This window comes from Oratosquilla oratoria, chromosome 21 (assembly GCF_046742065.1).
Source record: "Oratosquilla oratoria isolate Oo_2021 chromosome 21, ASM4674206v1, whole genome shotgun sequence".
Lineage (NCBI taxonomy): Eukaryota > Metazoa > Arthropoda > Malacostraca > Stomatopoda > Squillidae > Oratosquilla > Oratosquilla oratoria.
The window spans coordinates 42531945-42554372 of NC_134797.1; the positions used below are offsets into that span (position 1 = coordinate 42531945).

General features: G+C 41.8%; 1 protein-coding gene across 1 annotated transcript in view; it reads right to left on the bottom strand.

Annotated features, from left to right (window-relative positions):
- Nucleotides 1–13339: 13339 nt before the first annotated feature.
- LOC143036869 (uncharacterized) overlaps nucleotides 13340–22428 on the bottom strand; it is a 47772-nt gene continuing 38683 nt past the window's right edge. The window contains exons 27-30 of the mRNA XM_076204770.1: nucleotides 19455–19618; nucleotides 19273–19337; nucleotides 16839–16948; nucleotides 13340–15604 (exon numbers count right to left, since the gene is read on the bottom strand). Coding sequence (XP_076060885.1) covers nucleotides 15413–15604; nucleotides 16839–16948; nucleotides 19273–19337; nucleotides 19455–19618 — 531 coding nt within the window. The 3' untranslated portion in view covers nucleotides 13340–15412. The remainder of the gene's footprint in view (nucleotides 15605–16838; nucleotides 16949–19272; nucleotides 19338–19454; nucleotides 19619–22428) is intronic.

A 22428-nucleotide genomic window follows, 5' to 3' on the forward strand; every position in this document is an offset into this window, starting at 1 on the left:
ACCCCCTTATACAACCTAGATAACCTCACACACTGCATCAAACGAGGTATGCAAACCATTTACAAACAAGTCAGGGAAAACCTCAAAGAAGCCCAAGAAAAGACAAAGACAAAACAACACAAACGGTCAACTCCACTTGACATAGCGCTTGGTGACACAGTCATGGTCAAAGACTCAAGCAGGACTAACAAACTCAGACCCAAGTTCTTAGGTCCCTTCACAGTCACAAGCTCACTCCCTAACAATGTTTTTCTACTAACAGATCCTTCCGATCACACAACTGTAACCATACATGGAGAGAAATTGAGAAAGGTCAAACTCAACCTCGACCCAACCCCACCTCCCACCTACAACCCACCTACCGCACTCACACATAACTCACCCAAGCGCAAGTCCCATCCCATGACTCTGCGTCGACGCAACTAAACATGCACTCTAGCTCTCGCCCCTGAAGATGCAGGACGTCATGCATCCCTCAATGGAGGTTAAAATGGCCCATTTCCAATAAGAACTCCCTTCCGCATATCTAGTGAAACTTCTCCACTTCCTTCCGACCAATATAACCTTAGCGAGAGTCAGATAAACATATCCTCATTCACCGAGACATAACCTTCATCCTCCAAAATGAAATACATAATTATTTTCCCACCTTAACATCAACTATCTTTCAAGAATTTATTCTTAGCAACATACCTATGGACCCGATCAAGAGATTCTCCCTTTGGGAAATTTACCACTTCCCCTACCCCTACCCACCCCTAAGATCCCCGATACCATCCTTCCAAGTAAGATAGACATGGTACACCTCCTGAATAAATCGACTACTCTTGACATGGACTCCCTCGACCTTCATTACAAAATACTGCCCTATACTTCCACAGCCCTCTCAATCTTAATCATCCTCTTTATAGTTGTGGTATTAACCAAATTCTTTTGCACGAAATAAGACCTTCCAAAACCTTTCAACCCCCATTCCCGATTTACTGTAAACCTAGATTAAGTTTGTTCTTGTGTCTCACCCAATATCTTGAATACCATAATAATAGACGTAACTATACAAACTAGTTATAAGAATTTTTACAAGAAACCATATATATACTGTGAATTACAACCAGTGCTCTGTGACATACCATACTACCTTTAGCACAGTGTTTGAAAATGAGATTCCCTACAGTGATATGTGAAATAACACATGAACACTAGAACATTTAAAAAAAAGTGAACCCCGACGGTGATATATGAAATATAATATATACTCTCAAGTGATAGTTGAAAATGTATGTAATCTTGGTGAGACACAACATTACTTTTCAGAGACACAACATCGCATACCCATACTTCTAGTTCAAGGTGCCCTCTTGGGACCTCGCAATCACTTCAACAACCCCCCCATCTCCACATATGTTCACCCAAGATTTTGCGTCTCTGATTTTATAACTGTATAACCATATGTATAGATATTTTGTTAACCATGTAACATTAGGTGCCGGGAGCCACCTAACCCCAGGGGGAGAGCGATATGTATACGCCCCATATACATGAAGAGTAATATCGCCCACTCATACCACTCGCTCACACCACCACTCACTCACTCCCTCACTGTCCGCCGACTGTCAGGCACCACTCTCGCTGACTGGGCAGCTGCCGACCAAGCACTTCCTGCATGTGTCACCAACACCACCACAAGCAACCGATACACACACACACGAACACACTCATAAGTGCAGTCAACCTCTAACTCACAAAACACACAACCAAATAATAAGGAACCCTTCCCCCCTGGAAATATTATACTGTAAACAACATATAACTAGTAATTAAGAGCATGATAGTTTATTTGCGGAAAACCAAACATTCCCAGTAAAACCCATATAAATACGTTTGCTGGCGCCTCCTATTTTTGCTGTGTCAGCACTTCCGTTGAACAAAAAGTAGATGCACCAGAGAGCGGACCAGTCGGTCCGATGATACGTACAGAGAGATTAAATAGTGCATTGTGGTATAGAACCAGGAAGTGATTGACATTGTGTAAAACCATTGAAGAAATTGTGAACCAATAAACCTTTTTAATAAAGGAAAAGAAGTTACAACGAGTTTGGTATCGCCACCTTAAGTTCTGTGTTATGTATTTACTTAACACCAGTTGAGGATACAGTAGCCTTTATTGATTTGGGCTACATTAGGCAAGATTTAGTGCGGCAAGATAAACTCTAAAGCACACCTTTTCCTTTTCTTTATTAAAAGTTGCACTTCATCACAATTTCCTTTATACACAAGAAAATACCATTTAGTTTCTAAGTCACCACGTACACTTTATCTTCTAAGCACTTCACCTAGTTTCTGACCATCTCTCAAAACTTTAGTTCCAGACTACATCACACCTTTTTTGTTGAGTTTCTACTACACTGTTACACCAGGGCACGTCTCTCAAAAACCGACCTGGTCGGCTGGTGCGATCCAGTTTTAATCTCCGGAAGTGATAAGGTCATCACTTCTCGAGTTGCCTTTGGTCGTGGTGTTCACAATAATTTCATGAAAGTCCGTTGTCTCAAATGGGTGGGGCAACTGCATTTATTACCTACTGGTCTCTTGTACAATAATTACTAATTATATATCAAGGGGAGTGGCTTGTTAATATGTAATATTTCCGTGTGTTATGTCTGGTGGTATCCACTATGTGTGTGTGTTTGTATGTCCGTAGCGTGCCAGTGGTGGTGGGACGGACGTGAAAGTGCTGAGTTATTAGACTGTCTATTCAGCAATTGAACGGAAGGACTGGCGCCAAGGAGTCGGGTGTGGTGGTGTGGTAATGGTCATCATGGGTATGGTGACGTATACATATCGCCCTCCCCCTGGGGTTAGGTGGCTCCCGGCACCTAATGTTACATAGTTAACAAAATATTGATACATATATATGGTTATATAGTTATATAGTCAGAGACACAAAATCTTGGGTGGATATATGTGGAGAAGGGGGGGGGTGATGTTGAGGTGATTGTGAGGAGCCAAGAGGGCACTTTGAACTAGAAGGATGGGTATGCGATGTTGTGTCTCTGAATAGGAAGTAAAGTTGTGTCTCACCAACATTTCATATATTTTCAACTATCACATGAAAGTTTATACTACCCTTCACATATCACCGTCGGGGTTCACTTTTTCAAATATTGTGCTAGAGTTCATGTGGTATTTCACAATATATATTTTCTGTAAGATTCTTATCACGAGTTATTATGGTATTCAAGATATTGGATGAGACACAAGATCCAACTTAATCTAGGTTTACAATAATTTGGGAAAGGGAGGGTTAAAACTGTTTGAAGGTCTTATTTCATGCAAAAGAATTTCGTTAGTATCACTAATATAAAGAGGATGATTAAGATTGAGAGGGCAGTGGAGGCATAGGGTAGTATTTTGTAGTGTAGGTCTAAGGAATCCATGTCAAGAGTAGTTGATTTATTGAGGAGGCGTACCATGTCTATCTTACTTGGGAGGATGGTATCGGGGATTTTGGGGAGGGGTGGGAGTGTTAGTTGGGTTATGGGACCTAGATCGTGGGTCATGTTGAGAGTGCCTTGGTAGTGTAGTTTGTTGGGGAGTAACATTGAGTCCATCATGTAGATGTGGCAGGTGTCTGGTAGAGTGATAGGGCCGTTGATCCTATGATGGGAGGGTGGTTTGTGTAGGCATATCACTGACACTAATGTGGGGTGGGGAAGAAATATGAAGTGTTTATGTCCTACGTGGGTGTGGTGTATTTGAGTGTTGTCTGAAAAGCGAAAGTCACACGTCTCGGAAAAATTGACTTTGGGTGTTGTGAGTTCTGAGAGGCAAGGTTGGGATTTGGTTAATTGGAAATGGAAGGGGTAAGCTGGACAGATATGGAAGTTGGGTCGTGCTATCTTGCAAGTTGCCATGGTTTCCGGTGAGGTCAGTGAAATCCATTGGCCGTCTGTCGATTTTAGGATGGTGGAGGTTGGTAGGTTGAGGGTCATTGTGCGGTTTTGATAAGGGTAGGGGAAGGGATAAATTTCCCAAAGGGAGAATCTCTTGATCGGGTCCATAGGTATGTTGATAAGAATAAATTCTTGAAAGATAGTTGATGCTAGGATGGGGTAGTAGTGTTGTATTTCATTCTGGAGGAAGAAGGGGGCGAGATTCAATGTATTTTGAGCTTGTCGTACTGTTTGACTAAGTTGGTTTGGGGTTATCATTTGAGAGTTGACTATACCTGTGTGGGCGTTCCAGATATCTCTCTGGATAAGATTACTGTGACTCTGGAACCTGTCTAGTTGTTTGTCTAGTTCATTTAGGTGGTGAAGGAAGAAGAGGGCTGTTTGGTAATTGGCAATCTTAGATAACTGGGAATTTGTGAATGTTGTGAGGTGATTGATCTTGTCAATGACCGAATTGATTGAGTTGCTGAGGAGATCGATGTTTTTAGAGTTTAGGTTTATGAGTTTACCTTGTTGGTATAGTACTTTTGTTATCTTTCCTATGTGTGGGTGGATTGTTTGTACGTCCTGTTCAGTTGCAGTCCCGAATAGGGATTTAGACATGATGCCCATGAAATCGAACAGGCCACGTTTGACTCTACTGTTCTTTGGGTCTTCGTTTTCTGGTTTGGGAAGATGGTATATTGTGTATTTAATTGTGTTCATTTTTTCGTGTAGGGCGTTGACGTTGTGGTATAGTGTCATAGAGATTTCATGGTTTTGGTGTGTGGTGTTGGGTATTTGGGTGGAGATTTGTTGCTTTATTTGTAATAGGGTTTTTTGGATTTTTATGAGGGGTCTTATCAACAGTTTAGGTGAAATCCTTAGTTTTACCATTATGGAATCCTCTACGCATGCGGTGGTGCCGTGGTTGTTGACGATTGCTCCTGGTATCAATATGGGGGTGGAGAGGGAGAGGTGGACGAGGTGAAGTAGGAGTATTGTAGGCATTCTGTGGATGAAGGTTATGTTTTAGTGAATGAGGATATGTCTATCTGACTCTTGCTAAGGTTATATTGGTCGGAAGGAAGTGGAGAAGTTTTGATAGATATGCGGAAAGGATTTCTTATTGTAAATTGGCCATTTTAACCTCCACTGAGGGATGCATGACATCCTGCATCTTCAGGGGCGAGAGCTAGAGTGCATGTTTAGTTGCGTCGACGCAGTCATGGGATGGGACTTGCGCTTGGGTGAGTTATGTGTGAGTGCGGTAGGTGGGTTGTAGGTGGGAGGTGGGGTTGGGTCGAGGTTGAGTTTAACTTTTCTCAATTTCTCTCCGTGTATGGTTACGGTTGTGTGATCGGAAGGATCTGTTAGTAGGAAAACATTGTTAGGGAGTGAGTTTGTGACTGTGAAGTGGTCTAAGAACTTGGGTTTGAGTTTGTTAGTTCTATTTGAGTCTTTGACCATGACTGTGTCTCCAAGTGTTATGTCAAGTGGAGATGAACGTTTGTGTTGTTTTGTTTTTGTTCTTTCTTGGGCTACTTTGAGGTTTTCTCTGACTTGCTTATAAATGGTTTGCATTCCTCTTTTTAGGCATTGGGTGAGATTATCTAGATTGTATAAGGGGGGCGGTGGTTGGTTGAAGATTTGGTAGGGAAGGCGCATTCTTTGGCCAAAAATGATCTCATGGGGGGACATCTTTGTTGCGGAGTTGACTGTGCTGTTGATACTGGCTTGTACCTGTGGTAGCCAATCTTCCCAACTGTCCGTAAGATCGTTGACCAAAGGTCTGAGGATTTCAAGCATTTTTCTGTTTGTTCGTTCCACAAGTCCATTCCCTTGTGGATGGTAGGCAGTGGCGAAGGTTTGATTTATGTTATATAAATGTGCTATTTCGCGCATTGCCTGGTTCTTGAATTCTGAACCATTGTCAGATAACATTCTTTTGGGAATGTTGTATCTGCAGAATATATTGTTCACTAAGGCTTTGGCTACCGTCTCTGCTGTTTTGTCTTGGAGTGGAACTAGTATAGTGTACTTTGACAGATAGTCGACTGCCGTGAGTACATAATTGGAACCTTGATGGCTCGTTGGCATTTTTAGTAGGTCAATGCCAAGTGTTTCCCATGGCTCAGCAGGGAGTGGTATGTCTTTGATATTGAGTTGTTTTGGGTCAGGTCCTCTGAATTGGTTGCAAGTTACACATGAGTCTATGTGTGTGGTTATATCTTTTTTCATGTTGACCCAGTAAAAGGAGTGCCTAGCAGTGTTCAGTGTCTTATCTCTGCCTGAGTGGCCTCCCATTGCACTGTCGTGCAATATGTGTAGGACCTTGGGGACTAGGGCTCTGGGAATGACAGTTATTTCCTTGTCGGCAATGGTTCTCCTTATGATTCCGTCGACCAGTTTGAGTTCCTCTATAGGGACAGGTGGTCGGGACTGTAAGGGGGTCCTTGAAAGGAGATGTTGTTTTATTGGAGACCATGTTGGGTCTTTGTCAGTTTCATCTCTAATTTCTTGCATAGGAATGCATGTTGTTTGTGTTGAGATGTGAGTTTGTCTGCTTAATGAGTCAGCTACTGTGTTAGCTTTTCCAGCTAGATATATGATCTTGGGATCGTAGTCCAGTAAGGTGGTTTTCCACCTAGCAATTCTGTCATGTAAGTCTTTAGAATTAAAGAGGTAGACTAGGGGTTGGTGGTCAGTATAGATTGTGATCCTGTACCCTAATATGAGGTATTTGAAATGCTTCAAACCCCATATCAGTGCCAGGCCTTCTTTGTGTGTAGTTGAATAGTTACTTCCTGGCTTATTTAGTACTCTACTTGCGTAGGCTATGGGGTGCTCTTTGCCATTTTCATCGTTCTGTTGTAGGACTGCACCTATTCCTTTAGAGGAGGCGTCGGTGTAAAGAAAGAATTCTTTCTTCATGTCAGGGAAGGCTAGGACAGGGGCTGTGGTAAGAGCATGTTTAAGGGTGTCAAAACTTTGCTGTTCCGCTTCAGACCACTTAAATATTTCGCCTTTCCTTGTGAATTTGGTTAGATGGGATGCAATTTCTGCAAAATTTCTAATGAAGTGTCTGTAATATGATGCTAGTCCTACGAAACTTCTAGTTTCATCTGCGTTTCTGGGGGTTGGGAAATTGTTTATGGTATCTATCTTATCTGTGGTGGTATGGATGCCTTGGCTATCTACCTTATGGCCTAGGAAGGTGAGTTCCGTCTGTAGGAATTTACACTTTCCTAGTTGGATTTTCAATCCTGTGTTTTTGAGTCTTTTTAGGACAATCTCTAGTGTGTGAAGGTGGTCAGTTTGTGTGGGACTATAGATGATGAGGTCGTCTAAGTAGACGAATAATGAGACTCCTATCATGTCGCTGAAAATGCGGGTCATCAACCTTTGTTGGGTTGAGGGGGCATTCTTAAGGCCAAAGGGCATATGCTCAAAGTGGAAATGTCCCTTATCAGTGGAGAATGCAGTTACGGGTTTTGATTCCTCTGTTAGTTCCACCTGCCAGAAGGCTGATTTAAGGTCAATTGTTGAAAAAACAGAATTCCCGTTCCCTATGGCTTGTAAGACATCCTGCATGGCAGGGAGTGGGTGTGGGTCAGATTGAGTTAGGTGATTTATTTTCCTAAAGTCAACAACAGGGCGTAAAGTTCCGTCTTTCTTTGGGACTAGGAAGAGGGGACTGTTCCACGGACTTTGGGAGTGAGAAATTACGCCTTGGTGTAACATCTCGTGCACACTGTTGTTGACTTGTGTTTTCCTACTGTGGGGTATGCGGTAAGCGGGGGTGTATGACGGGGGGGTGTTGGGGGGAATTTGGATGTGATGTTTGATTATATCACATTTGCCTAAGGGTTCGCCTTCTAAGGCGATAGCCGATCTATTCCTTTGTAGGAGGGTCAGTAGCTTGTCACTCATCTCTCCGTTTGCTGATGTGATTTGGTTGGGGTGGATAGGGGTGAGGGTTTGTGGTGGTCTTACAGTGTTGATGTGTTGTGGGAGTGGTTCCTGGATTGGGGAATTATGGAGATGGACTGAACAAATGTTTGTGTTCTTCCTGATTTTGCGATGTTGATCGGAGAGATTTGTTAACATAGCTAGGGTGCGTTTATTTTCTGATACTATATCCCAGGAGGACTCCAAGGTTATGTTATTTATTCTTGACGTATCTGGGTCAATTATGACATCCTGATGTTCTATTGCTCCGGGTATGTATAGTGGAACTGTTATTGAATGTCTAGGGGGTATGATGACTGTGTTAGACATCAGTGCTTTTGAGGTGACATAAGGTGGTGGACGGAATGAGTAGCTCTTAGTTGGAAAGGGTTTATTTAAGCTAGATAGATATGAAAGAGGTTGCGTGTCTGGGTCGGGTGTTTCAGGAAGTGTTGACTCATTACTTTCATCTCGGAAGGAGATTTTGTTGGTATCTAAGTTGATGATGGACTTCCAGTCTCGTAGGGACTTTAAACCTATTATACCTTGTTGGTCGAGACTCCATTCATCAGCTAAGTGGAAGGATGTGAAACCTACTTGGGAATTGTTTACCTCTATGTTTAAATCAATCATATCGTGAAGTGATATGGTAGATCCTTCTATCAATAGACCTTCCGTATTTGAATACTGGATTTGGGGTGGGTCATTTAGTGCTTCGTAGAGAGCTCTGGGGATGAGGTTCAGGTTTGTTCCTGTATCAACCATCATGTCAACAGTAATTTGATCTAATTTCACCTTTAGGGTGATATAGTTGTGTGGTGTGTCGGACGTTCCTATGGTGGTCTGGTGCGTGAGGCTGGTGCACGTTCCCCCAATCGGTGTTGAGTTGTATGTGTTGTGTGGGAGGAGGGTGTTTGTCGAGGTGCGGTAACTTGTTTGTTTGTTCTCTGATGAGGTTGTGGTTGTGATTTTTGTTGGGAACATTCCTCGGAGTGAGTTGTGGTTTTGTGTAGGTTGCAGTATTTGCCTGGCCGTGTTGGTTTTGACATGTTGGGGGGTCTGGGGGTGGGTGGAAGTTGTTTGATTTGCTGTTGAGCTCTACATTGGGAATCTGTGTGGGAGGTAGTACCATGAATTGAGCAAGGGGTATCGCGGTGTTGTACCTGTGGGTGTTGGTATTGTTGCGCTCTACACTGAGAATCCGTGTAGGAAGTAGTTCCATGAACTGAGCAAGGGGTAGCGCGGTGTTGTGCTTGCATTTGTTGTTTCTGTATGCAGTCTCTGGTGTTGTGACTTGTTGAAAGATGGTAGGAACACCAGTTAGATGGTTGCGCTGTATTGGAGCTAGGGGGCTGGTGTGACTGAAGGTTATTTAGTCTAGCAAAATGGTACTGGTCAGAGAGGGAGATGTTGCAAGCGTTGGTTATGTCTAATATGTATGTGTAAGCTAATGGGTTTCTAGTGTTTAAATCCCTTTTTGTGGCTTCTCTTTGACACTTTGGTGGGAGTTGGGAAAGATAAAGGCCTATCTCCATGAAAGTGTAAAACTTTTCTAATGTCAATGCCTTTTTTCCTGTAGTGGTTGTATGGATCCAAGGGCTGTTATTTTCTAGATTTTCCCTAATTTCCTTAATTGCGTTAGCCACATTATCCTTTATGTTATTCTGTTTTTGAGTTCTAGTATTATTTAGAAATGTGAGGAGAAAGTTTATGTTGTTTGCTTGTTTGCTCTGAAAGACATTTAACAGATGTTGCTTATAATCGCTATATGTGATCCCTGTGGCTATCAGATTGTCTAGCATCCGAGCGGTAGATCGGTGCTCATCTGATGCTTCTATTTTCTGGCGGCATAGATTTATCATATCAGAGTAATTTGGATTTTTATAAAAGAAAAGGTCACATGCCGTTAGGAAGTCAGTGATGGAGAGTCCGCTAGCTTGAGAGAAGGTTGGGATTTCGGTTAGAGGGGTAATGGTTTGGTAATTATTGATTACTGTAGGTTGGAGTTGTGGTTGAGGATGTTGCGATGGGGTTGGGGCAAGGTTAGGTGGTGGGTAGGGATGTGAGGTGAAGGCAGGTTGACTTGACGGGAAGTTGGGAGAAGGGAAGGCTAAGTTTTCGTATGCATGGGTTGTGGGGTTCAGGGATTGTTGCTGGGGGTTCACATAAGGAGGAATTTTGGGTTGCGGTGAGGTGTGGGGGGATCGCTGTTGAGGGTCTAGGTGAGGGGGAATTTGGGGTTGTGATGGAGTGTGGGGGGGTTGTTGTTGAGGATCTAGTTGAGGGGGAATTTGGGGTTGCGGTGAGGTGTGGGGGGGTCATTGTTGAGGTTCTAGTTGATGGGTAACTTGAAGTTTTGGTGTGGAGTGGGGGAGGGGGTTGGGCAAGTGTTGTAGTTGGATCGGGTTAAAAGGGTCTTCCCGTGAGTGGTCATGGTGAAGGGGTATGTGGTCATAGTATTCCTCAGGAAGTATTTGAGAATCTGCCTTAGTCGTGGCATGGTCTGAGTCTTGAGAGGGTTTATCTTCTTTAGATGCGGAAAGAAATCCTTGAAGTAAATTTCTGACCTTGGCTCTCGTACCTGCAGCCATGTTAGTGTCTAACTAGAGATGCATGTACGACTTAACAGGTATAGAAAGTAGTTAGGTGAGATAGGAGGTCTAAGTTGAAATAGTTAAATTAGAAATATTTGGTATACATTATCTAAGGGGTAGTATGTTATGGTTAGATAAGAGGGGGGGGTATAGGGTGTCAATGGCTATACAATGGTATAATTATAACAAATAGGTTACATTGGTAAAGATATATGTTATATTAAATATAAATGGATAACTGAGAAAATGCATATGAACATGATAATATGTACGTAAAACTGGGTAATAGTTGAATCTAGTAAAAGTTATTGTGTAGACAAATATATGTTGATTTAAAGATAGGCAAAAAATATATTAAATGTTTAAATATATATTTATAAGAGCTACTGGTTATTTTGTGATGAGGTTATAATAAAAAAAAATAGTATATATATATATATAGTAAACAATGTATAAATTTAATAGTAAGATATTAATGTGTAATTAATATATATGTGTATGTATGGGTTGAATAGGAAAATATTAATTAATGTGTAATTAATAAAGAGGAGAGAATTTTTTTAACTTATAGTATGCTATTATAAGTGAGTGTTTATATTAGTGACGTTAAAAAAACTTAAGTATGATGGTATGTGGTGGTTATATAGGTTATTAATTCACTAGTGGATGTATTTAAGTTAAAAAAGAAATTTGAATGTTTTGAAAAGGTACGATTGGATTATATAAAAGGTTGGTTGCTGGTGAGGGTAAGGTTTACGTGCGTTGGGCACGTGGGCATCTGAAGGTATAATGGTTACCTCGGTGCCGTGAGCTTTATCGGCTGGTGTGCCGATGTCTGGCAGGGAACGATCTTGCTGATGTGGCAATTGTATCTGCCGAGGGCGGCGATCGGTAAGGTAGGTTGGTTGGTTGAGGTGGGTAAGCCGGAGTGTTGACTGGGGGCGAGGTGGTTGTTACGCGGGTCTGTGCGTAACTGATGTGAATCTCCTGGTCTGGGTGGAGGTGGTTTAGGCGGGTCGGTCTCCTCCAGGTAAGGCTGCTTGTGGTTGGAACATCTAGATGTATGAATTCTAGTTGTATGATGTTCGCATGGAAAAGGGATAGAAAGGCGAGTATCAGGGGGGGGGGGTTTAAGGGGTAGATAAGGATTATTAATATTATCAAGTATTGTGAGGGGTGGAGAAAAGGTTCGTTACCTGTCTTTTTTCCTGGAAGTGAGTAGGAAGTTGGAGTCGGTGATGACGATGCCCATATAGTGTACAGTGTAGACAAGGTTCGTGCTTCTCAATGGTAGGCCTGGGTCCACTGCATCTTGACTAAAGTCGTGGTGTGTAAATGTAGAAGTTGCTGAGGTCAGCCTGCGTCGTTCTCGGGTGAGGACGGTAGGCGGAGGGGACTTGGGACCGTCGTCTCGAAGGGAGTGGTTGGTGGAGGGGGGTGGATAGAAGTTTCGTCTGGTTGACGAGGTCTTCGTAGTGAGTGACCTTGGTCTCCTGAGCCGCGGGTACGGGTGGTCTTGCGTTGCGCTGAATGGAATCAAGTGGCTTGATTCCTTTCTTCTGGGAGCTTGATTGAAGATATGAGAAGTCGAAGGTAAAACAATTTCTTCTTCCTTGATCGTGATCTGTTCTTTCGGAGTGGTAGGCGTGGCTTGAATGGCTTCGGAGATGAAATGAAACTACCACTCGTCAGTTGGGGTGGTTGCGTAACCTTGGTCGTATGGCTGAGGACGGTTGTTTCTATTCAGACGTGGGAGCACCGCTGCCGCCATTAATGTAGCCTTTATTGATTTGGGCTACATTAGGCAGGATTTAGTGCGGCAAGATAAACTCTAAAGCACACCTTTTCCTTTTCTTTATTAAAAGTTGCACTTCATCACAATTTCCTTTATACACAAGAAAATACCATTTAGTTTCTAAGTCACCACGTACACTTTATCTTCTAAGCACTTCACCTAGTTTCTGACCATCTCTCAAAACTTTAGTTCCAGACTACATCACACCTTTTTTGTTGAGTTTCTACTACACTGTTACACCAGGGCACGTCTCTCAAAAACCGACCTGGTCGGCTGGTGCGATCCAGTTTTAATCTCCGGAAGTGATAAGGTCATCACTTCTCGAGTTGCCTTTGGTCGTGGTGTTCACAATAATTTCATGAAAGTCCGTTGTCTCAAATGGGTGGGGCAACTGCATTTATTACCTACTGGTCTCTTGTACAATAATTACTAATTATATATCCAGGTGGGTGGCTCGTTAATATGTAATATTTCCGTGTGTTATGTCTGGTGGTATCCACTATGTGTGTGTGTTTGTATGTCCGTAGCATGCCAGTGGTGGTGGGACGGACGTGAAAGTGCTGAGCTGTTAGACTGTCTATTCAGCAATTGAACGGAAGGACTGGCGCCAAGGAGTCGGGTGTGGTGGTGTGGTAATGGTCATCATGGGTATGGTGACGTATACAGTGTATCTACAACACCAAGTTTGAATCCATCCATATCCGTGCATGGGTGTGGTACTGACGAGAGTAAAGGTAAAGATATTTGAAGTATGTTTATTATTCAAAAATGTTGTGTAGGTACTGTTTTTTGCTGCATTGCCTCTGACCTGAGCAGTGGGTAGGACCTAAAATAAAAGGTGTTGTATAGGTGTGGGATGAATGAAGGGTGGATGTATGCCTTGGCTGAGCCACCCCCTTCATAAGGTTTTATGCATGTACAAAATTGTCACAAGACTGCATTAATAATAATTTAGGACTCTCCCAAGCCATTATAACAATGAGGAGGGTGGATAAAGAAAACACTGATCATGGTCGAGTTTATTCCCGACTAATCTTTCTACTGGAGGGCAAATGATATTCATACCAGAGGCGATTTTTTTTTATTATGGCACTTCAAATATTTGCTAGAAAATATACATCTTTCACTAATCAAAGAGACCCTTTCAATTATTAAAAAATTAGGTCACTCTTGAAAACCCCAATTCACTATAGTAACCCAAGCAACTATATTGTGCTTTGTAAAAAGTTTATATAAAAGCTTACGTAATTAAAAGTACATTTGCATTGCACAATTGTTTTGTGTGCAAAACAAGGCACCCAGCAACAGGGAGGCATTTGAACACCACCATTGGCTATTTATTTTTCTTTATTGACTGGAAAAGGACTTACTATTAAAAGACTAAAAAATATTGACCATGAGAATGATATAATCATAAATCCATTTCAACATCATTCCCACTTGTTCAGTTCAACTCCAACCTTCAATTAAGGGGGTACGCGACACCTGGGGGGGTGAATTTGGTCAAGAGATGGCATTTTTCAAAACTGTGTTCAAAATGTTCGTATACCACTTAGAAATAAATCCCGACAAATAATTTTCCAGCCGCGCGCAATTTAAAGGTCCTGGGTGAGGTTTAAAGGAACAGATTTAAAGGTGCAACCCACACTAGAGGGAGGCGTGCCACTTAGGACCTTCAGGCGCAGCGAATAACGTTGAAATTTGATTGAATTTACACTCGCCCAGTGTATCAACGGCCAATACGATTGTGGAGGGGAAGGGAGGAAGGTGGAGGGAGAATATTTCGCCAACTTTGTGCGAAACTAAGCGTTAGTTCCCGGCTAGCTCTGAAAAGGGAAGTACGCATGTCTCATGAGCTGTCATTGCAATCTATTACTTTAGCTAGTACATATTACTCTTTAGTACAGTCATCATGGGTAGCAAAAAGAACAAAAGAACATCACAATGACAAAAAACAGCAGTTAAAGATGGCAAGCAGTCAAAGACGACTAAAGATCTCACCACCTCTCACTCCACCACCGCCCTCACCTGCACCTCTGTGACGGTGACAGAGGTAAAGGACAACATTAGACTAAACAATTCAAAGAGGAAGATTAAATCCAAAGAAGAAAGCAAGAGGAAAAAGATCAAGGCTATACAGGAAGAAGAAAGAAGAAGGGACATCATATGATGCTGGAGGGGGTGCCCTACCAACATAGATTGGCGAGGGGAATCTGATGAGGAAAGAGAAGGCGCCCACTACTGGAAAATAAACCTCTTTCCAATGATTTAGATACCCTGAAGACCCCCAGCAGAGAGGTTTCATATGAAGAAACTGCCAAAGGTGCAAAAAAGCAAATTATATGATGTTGTCGTCTGTGCGTCGTCACTACTGTGACATACTTATACTTTAGTTTTTCAGTATTTAAAGTACTTATAATTAAAATATGTTGATAATTTTTACTGTACTTACTTATTATATAATAAGAATTAAGCCATGAAAAAATCAGTCAAATTGGTGAAACTATAAGCAAGTTACAGATATATTCATATTTCAAGTTGCCATATCTCCGTTCGATATTTTTCTACTTTTTTTTAATCATAAAAAATCTAATATACATCAGATTTAGATGAAACTTACAGGGAATATTACTTTTAGTAACTGCTAGGGCCGATCGTTCGAATATTTTGAATAGGATGAAAGAGTTTGGAGTAATAATGGAAACGAGCAAAAAAATTGTATTTTTCACGATTTTTGCCAGACATTAAAATTGAAATGCCTGTATGCAAAAGTATAAAGGAAATTGTTCAATTACTCAATGACCGGCCCTAGGTGTGCCTACTGACTAATCATAGCCAAAATATAAAACAAATTGGTCCACGTATTATGGTGCTGTGCACTTTTAAATGTCGCTACTGGTATACGTACATGTGTACATGTGTACATACATCATTCTGCTTCACCTAAAATGTAGGCAATATGGATACCTATTTACCTGAGAAGTTTCAGCTCTTTACTCTAAATATTTTAGAAAATGACCTCCAGGTGTCGCGTACCCCCTTAACTGATGCCTGGGTGTTGGCATCCAAGCCCCTCTCTGGCTGAGTGCTAAATCTAATAGCAGCCTAGTATCACAGCATGAAAGGAATCATATGTAGTATTATACAGCTTCCCCCAAGAGCATAACATTCATCTGCTTATGGTCTTCAACCACAACAAAATGCAGCTTGGCAGTGTATTTTCCCTGTTTCTGGGGCTTGAAGTACACAGGAATACTGACGAAATGTCCACCCTTAATTTGGAACTGAGGGTGGCGTATGAAGAATGGTGCACTGCTTACTCGTGCTGTCACCTGGGAAAAAAAAAATATCTTAATGCACTGTATTGTTTAACCTAATATATTGCTGACTCAATATATATGAGGGGAGAAGGAGAAAGAATGGATGGGTGGAAGGGAGGGGATACATATACCACTGGCCCTTTTCTCATTATAAAGGGGTTTAGTCAAAGCACACGTGCACATCATAAACAAATCAAACCATTTGTCTTCCCCTCCCACCTCAGCATCCTCAGGACAAAGGATTACCCTGTCACCATTCATACTGCTTGGGTCAAAATCAAAGCAGCAAGACACAGCTCTTCTTCAGCAGAACCTGAGAGATAAAGCTGGATTATCCCCACCACTTCACTATGTGGCAACCCCACTTCTTTGTATTACTTCATAACTTATTTTCGAGTTGACAAAGGACATCCCTTCATACATTCACAATCTCCTTCCAATCTTTCCTATCTTTTGTATTCTCTCTTTCCAGCTCAATAGATATTCTACATGCATCCAAAGCCCCCTTTCACCCTATCTTCTAAAGCTCACTCCATCTACTGCAACTTTGCACACACACTGCTAAATGTGCTGAAATAATTATAAGATTATGCAGTACAGTTTTGGTCTACATCCTATAGAATGGATATCAGTTAACTAAAATCAGTACAGAGGAGAATGACCAAAATGATGCATGGGCTCAGAAACTTACTTTACAAGGACAGGCTTAGGCACACTTGCACTCTCTGGAAAGACGCAGAGTGCAGGGTGATCTAATAGAGGTGTTCAAGTGGATCAAATGCTTTAACAAGGGTGATGCAAACAAGGTCATGTTAAGACAACACGACAGGATTTGCAGCAATGGATTTAAATTGGACAAATGTAGATTTAAGGAGGAAAAAGGTAATAATGGGTTTACCAATAGCAGTCAACAAATGGAATAGACTTAGTAACCATGTAGTAAGCACTGAAACTGTAGGTTTTAAAAAAAGGTTAGGCAACTTTATGGATGGGGATGACTGGTGTTCTTACTTTGCTCGATCATTCTTTCCACATCCCCAAATCACCCCAGTGTTCTATTCTATCCCGTATGACAGTTTTCTTACCACCCACATTCTCTCCTCCATGACATTTCTCACTATTCATTTTTGTACTGTACATACACACATCAAAAAGTTCTTTCCCCCTTGTAATGGGGCTCATTTTTTACTAATAAAATCCTTCTTCCACTTCTGAGATAGCATTTCAACAAAGCATCACTACTAACCTGGTGGTCTGTGGAACCTCGGTTATGCAAGGTGATCTTCATGTGGTTGTCCTTCATCACTCTAGTAGCAGGGAAAGCAAGACTGGTGGAGGCCACTTCAACTTTGCTGGACCAGTAAGATTAAGAGCAAATGAGCTACAGGAAGTCTTTACAAACTAATATTACTTACAATTTAAATAATAGCAACCTCGCAAGTAACTAAAGCCATGGTTCTAAGAATTTTCCCCTTATGTACCTCTTCAACATACCCAACACCCTTGACATGAAATACAATATATAATTCAGCTTAATCTATTCTTGAATACATTTCCAATTCAATTTTTTTTTTACACATTACTGAGGAAATAGCATTCCCGTTACTCTTATACAGAAGGATGAAAATTAAGTCAAAGAAATAATGATGCATCTGTATTGTGTAAGTTCTCAATAAATTATTTTCATTTACACTATAAAACAAACAGAACGAGTGATTGGAGAAGTTACACTAGGAGTTTTAGTGAGAACAATTGGTACAAGGATGTTTTTGTGACATGATAGCTGTGACAAGTATTTAGCCAAAAAATGCATACATATACCAAGTGCTTTTTCCCCCATACCAGGGAGGTAGCCAAAGTCAAATGGCATAATTCCACTCCCACCCATTTCATCCCCATCCACTCCACTCGTATTCACCATCCCTCCCTCTTTTCTGGGCTCCACCTCTCACCCATTGCCCTGGGTCAGAAGCAATGCGGCAAGACACACCACATCCACAGTAAGGCTGCTTCATTTAATCAGCGAACCCCCTCCATCCCCTCATGCAGAAAAAGGGAAGACAGGAGAGGTGTCTTTGGGCTGCATCATATCATCATTCACACACCACTCCCTAAGCCCCCATCCCCCACCCACTCCCTTCCATGCATCACAGCATCATCCATATACAACCATTCTCCACTCACCTCTATCTGTCTTTTCACTTCTTTCCTCAACAGACATTCCCCTCTCACTCAATACCTCTTTTACCCCATCCATCCATCTCATCCTCGGTTGCACCCTCCTGTTTACTCCATCCACCTCTGCTTTCCACATTTCTTTTACTAATTTTTCTTCACATATTCTTTCCAAAACTCTTCCATCAACCCTTCTCCCAACTCCTTTTCCACCACCACTGTCCTCCTCATTTTCGTCATTTCTCACTATCCAACCTAGTAACCCCTACCGTACTTCTCAAACACTTCATCTCATACACATTTAAATTCCTCTCTTTTGTTCCATGTATCTGCCCCATACAGTGCTGTCAGTACAATCACCCCTTCATACAATCTCCTCTTAGTGTCCATTCCCAAAAGTCTATCTCATTACATTTTTTAATCCCACAAGGCATTTACTTGCTTCTCTCAATCAATATTCTACCTCCATCTCCACTCCTCCCTTTCCCACATGTGCCCCCAAGTATCTACAGCTATCCCCTTCCTCAGTCTCTCTCCCTTAATACTCACTTCCAATTTGCTGCCATCCTTTCCCCTTGTACATCTCATCACCTTACTCTTACCCACATTTACCTTTAACTTCCTCCTTTCACACACCCTCCCAAAGTCTGTCACTAACTTCCTTAATCCCTACGTTGATCCTGCTACAAGCTCAGTGTTGTCAGCAAACAACTGGCTTATCTCTTATTTATTTTCATTCTCTTTAACCATCTCCAATCCCCTATGTACATACTGAACAGTCATGGTGACATGACATCTCTGGTTAAGTCCCAGCTTTACCACATACAACTCTCTCCATTTCCAATTCTAACACAGGCTCTACTACTCTCATAAAAACTCTTGGCTGCTGTTAAAAACTTTTCTCCCATCCCATACATTTGCAAAACCTACCACAATGCCTTCCTGTCTACCCTGTCATAAGCCTTTTCCAAATCCATAAAGGCCCCAAAAAAAACATCCTCACCCTTTGCTAAAGCTTTCTCACATATCTGTCTTACCACAAAAAATCTGATCCATGCAACCCTTACCCTAAATCCACACTGTTCCTCACCAATTACTGTTGCTCTCCTAATCCTCTCAATCAAAACCCTCCCAGAAGCCTTCCCAACTACACTCATCAATCTGATCCCTCTGAAACTACTACACTCATATTTGTCCCCTTTTCCCTTGTAAAGTGGTCCTATACAGGCACTCCTGTCCTCCAGCACTACCCTCTTTTAGACAAACATTAAACAACCTCAACAGCCAGTCATCATCACTGTACCTCCCTTTTTTTAATACACTCCACACAACACCCATCTAACCCAGCTGCCTTGCCTGCTCTCATCATTTTAACCTCTTCAATATAAGTCAAATTCTCTCAGGCAGCATCAGCTGCCTGATGTACAATGATACACCGCAATAGTCATGTTATAAAGTCATTCTTTTACTCTGAATATTAATAACCACAGAAAATATTATAACTTACCTCAGTTTGGATGATAAAATTTTGTTAGAATTTTCAGCTTCATTACTTTGCCTCATGACTCTGCTACAAGAAAGGGGATTCCAATCAATATTTTTCATTTTGTCTTAAGAGAAGCCTCTAATATATTAAGTCATTAACTTGACCAGCATTCAATCAAACAGCAAAAAGTAAAACTTGTACCTTTTATCCTGGTTGTGGTCTGTAATTTTGCTTACATTCCTTTTTGATTCACGGCTTAAAAAAGCTTTTGGTGCAACAGGATTCTCTTTATTGTTCGTTTTGCTTGAAATGGGTACAAGCCTCAGATGAACTTGAAAGCTTCGATCACCATTTTCTGAACATATCTGACAAAGGAAACCATTTCAAATCTGCCTCTTTTCTTAAAAAACCCTTATACTCCAACATTCCACGTTAATTACTATCACTCACAAAAAAAGAGGACCCAATGAGCATGGCTTTTTTCCTGTATGCTACAATTAGCTGGAAAAAAAGCATATTTACACACACACACACTCACTTTTACATGCACACACACGATGAAAGAAATAATTGTAACAAGGAAATCAGCAACCAAATCAAAACCATTGATGTCGGAAAATCACATGGTCCAGACGGATTTGCAAATTGGATACTGAAAGAATGCATGGAGGAATTAACAGATAAAATATACAATATAATAAAATTCTCACTTCAAGAAGGAAAGGTGCCACAGGACTGGAAGAATGCAAACATTGTACCAATTTATAAGGGAGGAAACAAGGAAGATCCATCAAATTATAGACCAGTCTCCCTGACAAGCACAGTAGCAAAAATTTGTGAAAAGGTCATCAAAAATAGATGGGGAAAAAAAAAAAACTATACTAAATCCAAATCAATTTGGATTCAGACAAGGAAGATCATGTACAACAAACTTGATTTGCTTCTACTCTAGATTAATAGATATAATACAAGAGTGAGACAGTTGGGCAGACTGTGCCTATCTGGACCTACAAAAAGCATTTGAAAAGGTACCACACAAGAAACTAATTAGGAAAATAGTCAATAGGTGGCATCAGAGGAAAATTATTGGAATGGATGAAAGACTTCCTGACTGGGAGGAAAATGAGAGTAGTAATTAGAGATAAAATCTCAAATTGGGAAGAAATGATAAGTGGTGTCCCTCATGGATCAGTACTGGCCCCAATCATGTTTGCCATATACATAAATGACATGGATGAAGGAGTAGAGTGTTACATGAATTTCTTTGCAGATGACACAAAAATACTTAAGAAAGTAAGAACAGAGGAGGATTGCAACTTATTACAACAAATCTGGAAATGGACTCAAAAGTGGGAAGTGAAATTCAATATCAAGAAATGTAGTATAATGGAATTTGGAAAAATAAAAACAGAATATCGAGAGATTATAAAATTGATGAAGAGGAGGTACATACATACATACATATACCATGGCTTTTTCCCCCCTTACCAGGGAGGTAGCCAAAAAGGACAAGGCACAAAAACATTCCCACCCATTTCATCCCCGAAAACACTCCACACCCCTCCACCCTCCCTCTCATCTTCGCACCTCCTAGATGACGGGTCATCCCTGCACCCTGTCCACTGCCCTGGGTCAGAAGCAGTGACGCAGGACACAGCACATCCACAGTAAGGCCGCTTCATTAAATCGGCGATCCCCCCCCCTCTCCGTCCCCCCATATAAAGGAGAGGACGGGGAGAAATCCCTTCGGGCTGCGTCAAAATTTTTGCTCAAACACACTACCTCACCCCCATTCCCCCGTCCAATCCACCTCATGCATCACAACATTTTCCATATACAACCATTCTCCATTCACCCCTGTCTTCTGTCCTCTCCCGTCCTTCCTCAACCGACATTCCCCTCTTCCCCAAAGCCCCCTTCACCCCATCCATCCATCTCATCCTAGGACGTCCCCTCATGTTCACTCCCTCCACATCAGCCTTCCATACCTCCTTTACTAGTCTTTCTTCACTCATTCTTTCCATGTGTCCAAACCATCCTAATACTCTTTCATCCACCCTATCTCCCCGCTCCCTTTCCACCCCTGTTCTCCTCCTCACTTCCTCATTTCTCACTCTATCTAGCCTAGTAACCCCCATCATACTTCTCAGACACTTCATCTCAAACACATTCAAGTTCCTTCTCTCTTCCTCTCTCATGTTCCATGTTTCTGCTCCATACAGTGCTGTTGGCACAACCACTCCTTCATACAGTCTCCTCTTAGCATCCATTCCCAGATTCCTATTCCTCATTACACTTTTTAAACCACCAAGGCATTTACTCACTTCTCTCAATCTACATTCTACCTCCACCTTCACTCCACCCTTTCCTGCCACATTTGCACCCAAATATCTAAAACTATCCACTTCCTCCAGTTGCTCTCCCTTAATGCTCATTTCCAGATTACTGCCACTTTCACCCCTTGTACATCTCATCACCTTACTTTTACCCACATCTATCTTCAGCTTTCTTCTATCACACACTCTCCCAAAATCTGTCACCAGCTTCCTCAATCCCTCCTCCGATCCTGCCACAAGCGCAGTGTCGTCTGCAAACAACAGCTGGCTCACCTCCCACTTTTCTCCATTTTCCTTAACCATCTCCAATCCCTGACCCACTACCCTTGCATTCACCTCTCGCACCACCCCATCCATGTATAAGTTGAACAGCCAGGGTGACATAACGCATCCCTGACGAAGTCCCACCTTTACCTCAAACCACTCACTCTCTCCATTTCTAATCCTGACAAGCTCTACTACTCTCATAAAAACTCTTGACAGCTCCCAGAAGCTTTCCTCCAATCCCGTATATCCGCATAACCTCCCACAGTGCCTTTCTGTCTACCCTGTCGTAAGCCTTTTCCAGATCCATAAAGGCCCAGAAAACATCCTTCCCCTTTCCTATAGCTTTCTCACATATCTGTCTTACCACAAAAATCTGATCTACACAACCTCTACCTGTCCTAAACCCACACTGTTCCTCACCAGGTAAAAAAAATAAACTCAGAAAAAGACCTTGGAGTGATGATCAGCAAAGACATGACACTGGACAAACACAATAAAATAGTCGGAGAAACCTACAATTTAGAGGTCAATAAAAGTGGCATTTGTCTCCTCGAGCATGCAGCAACACTATG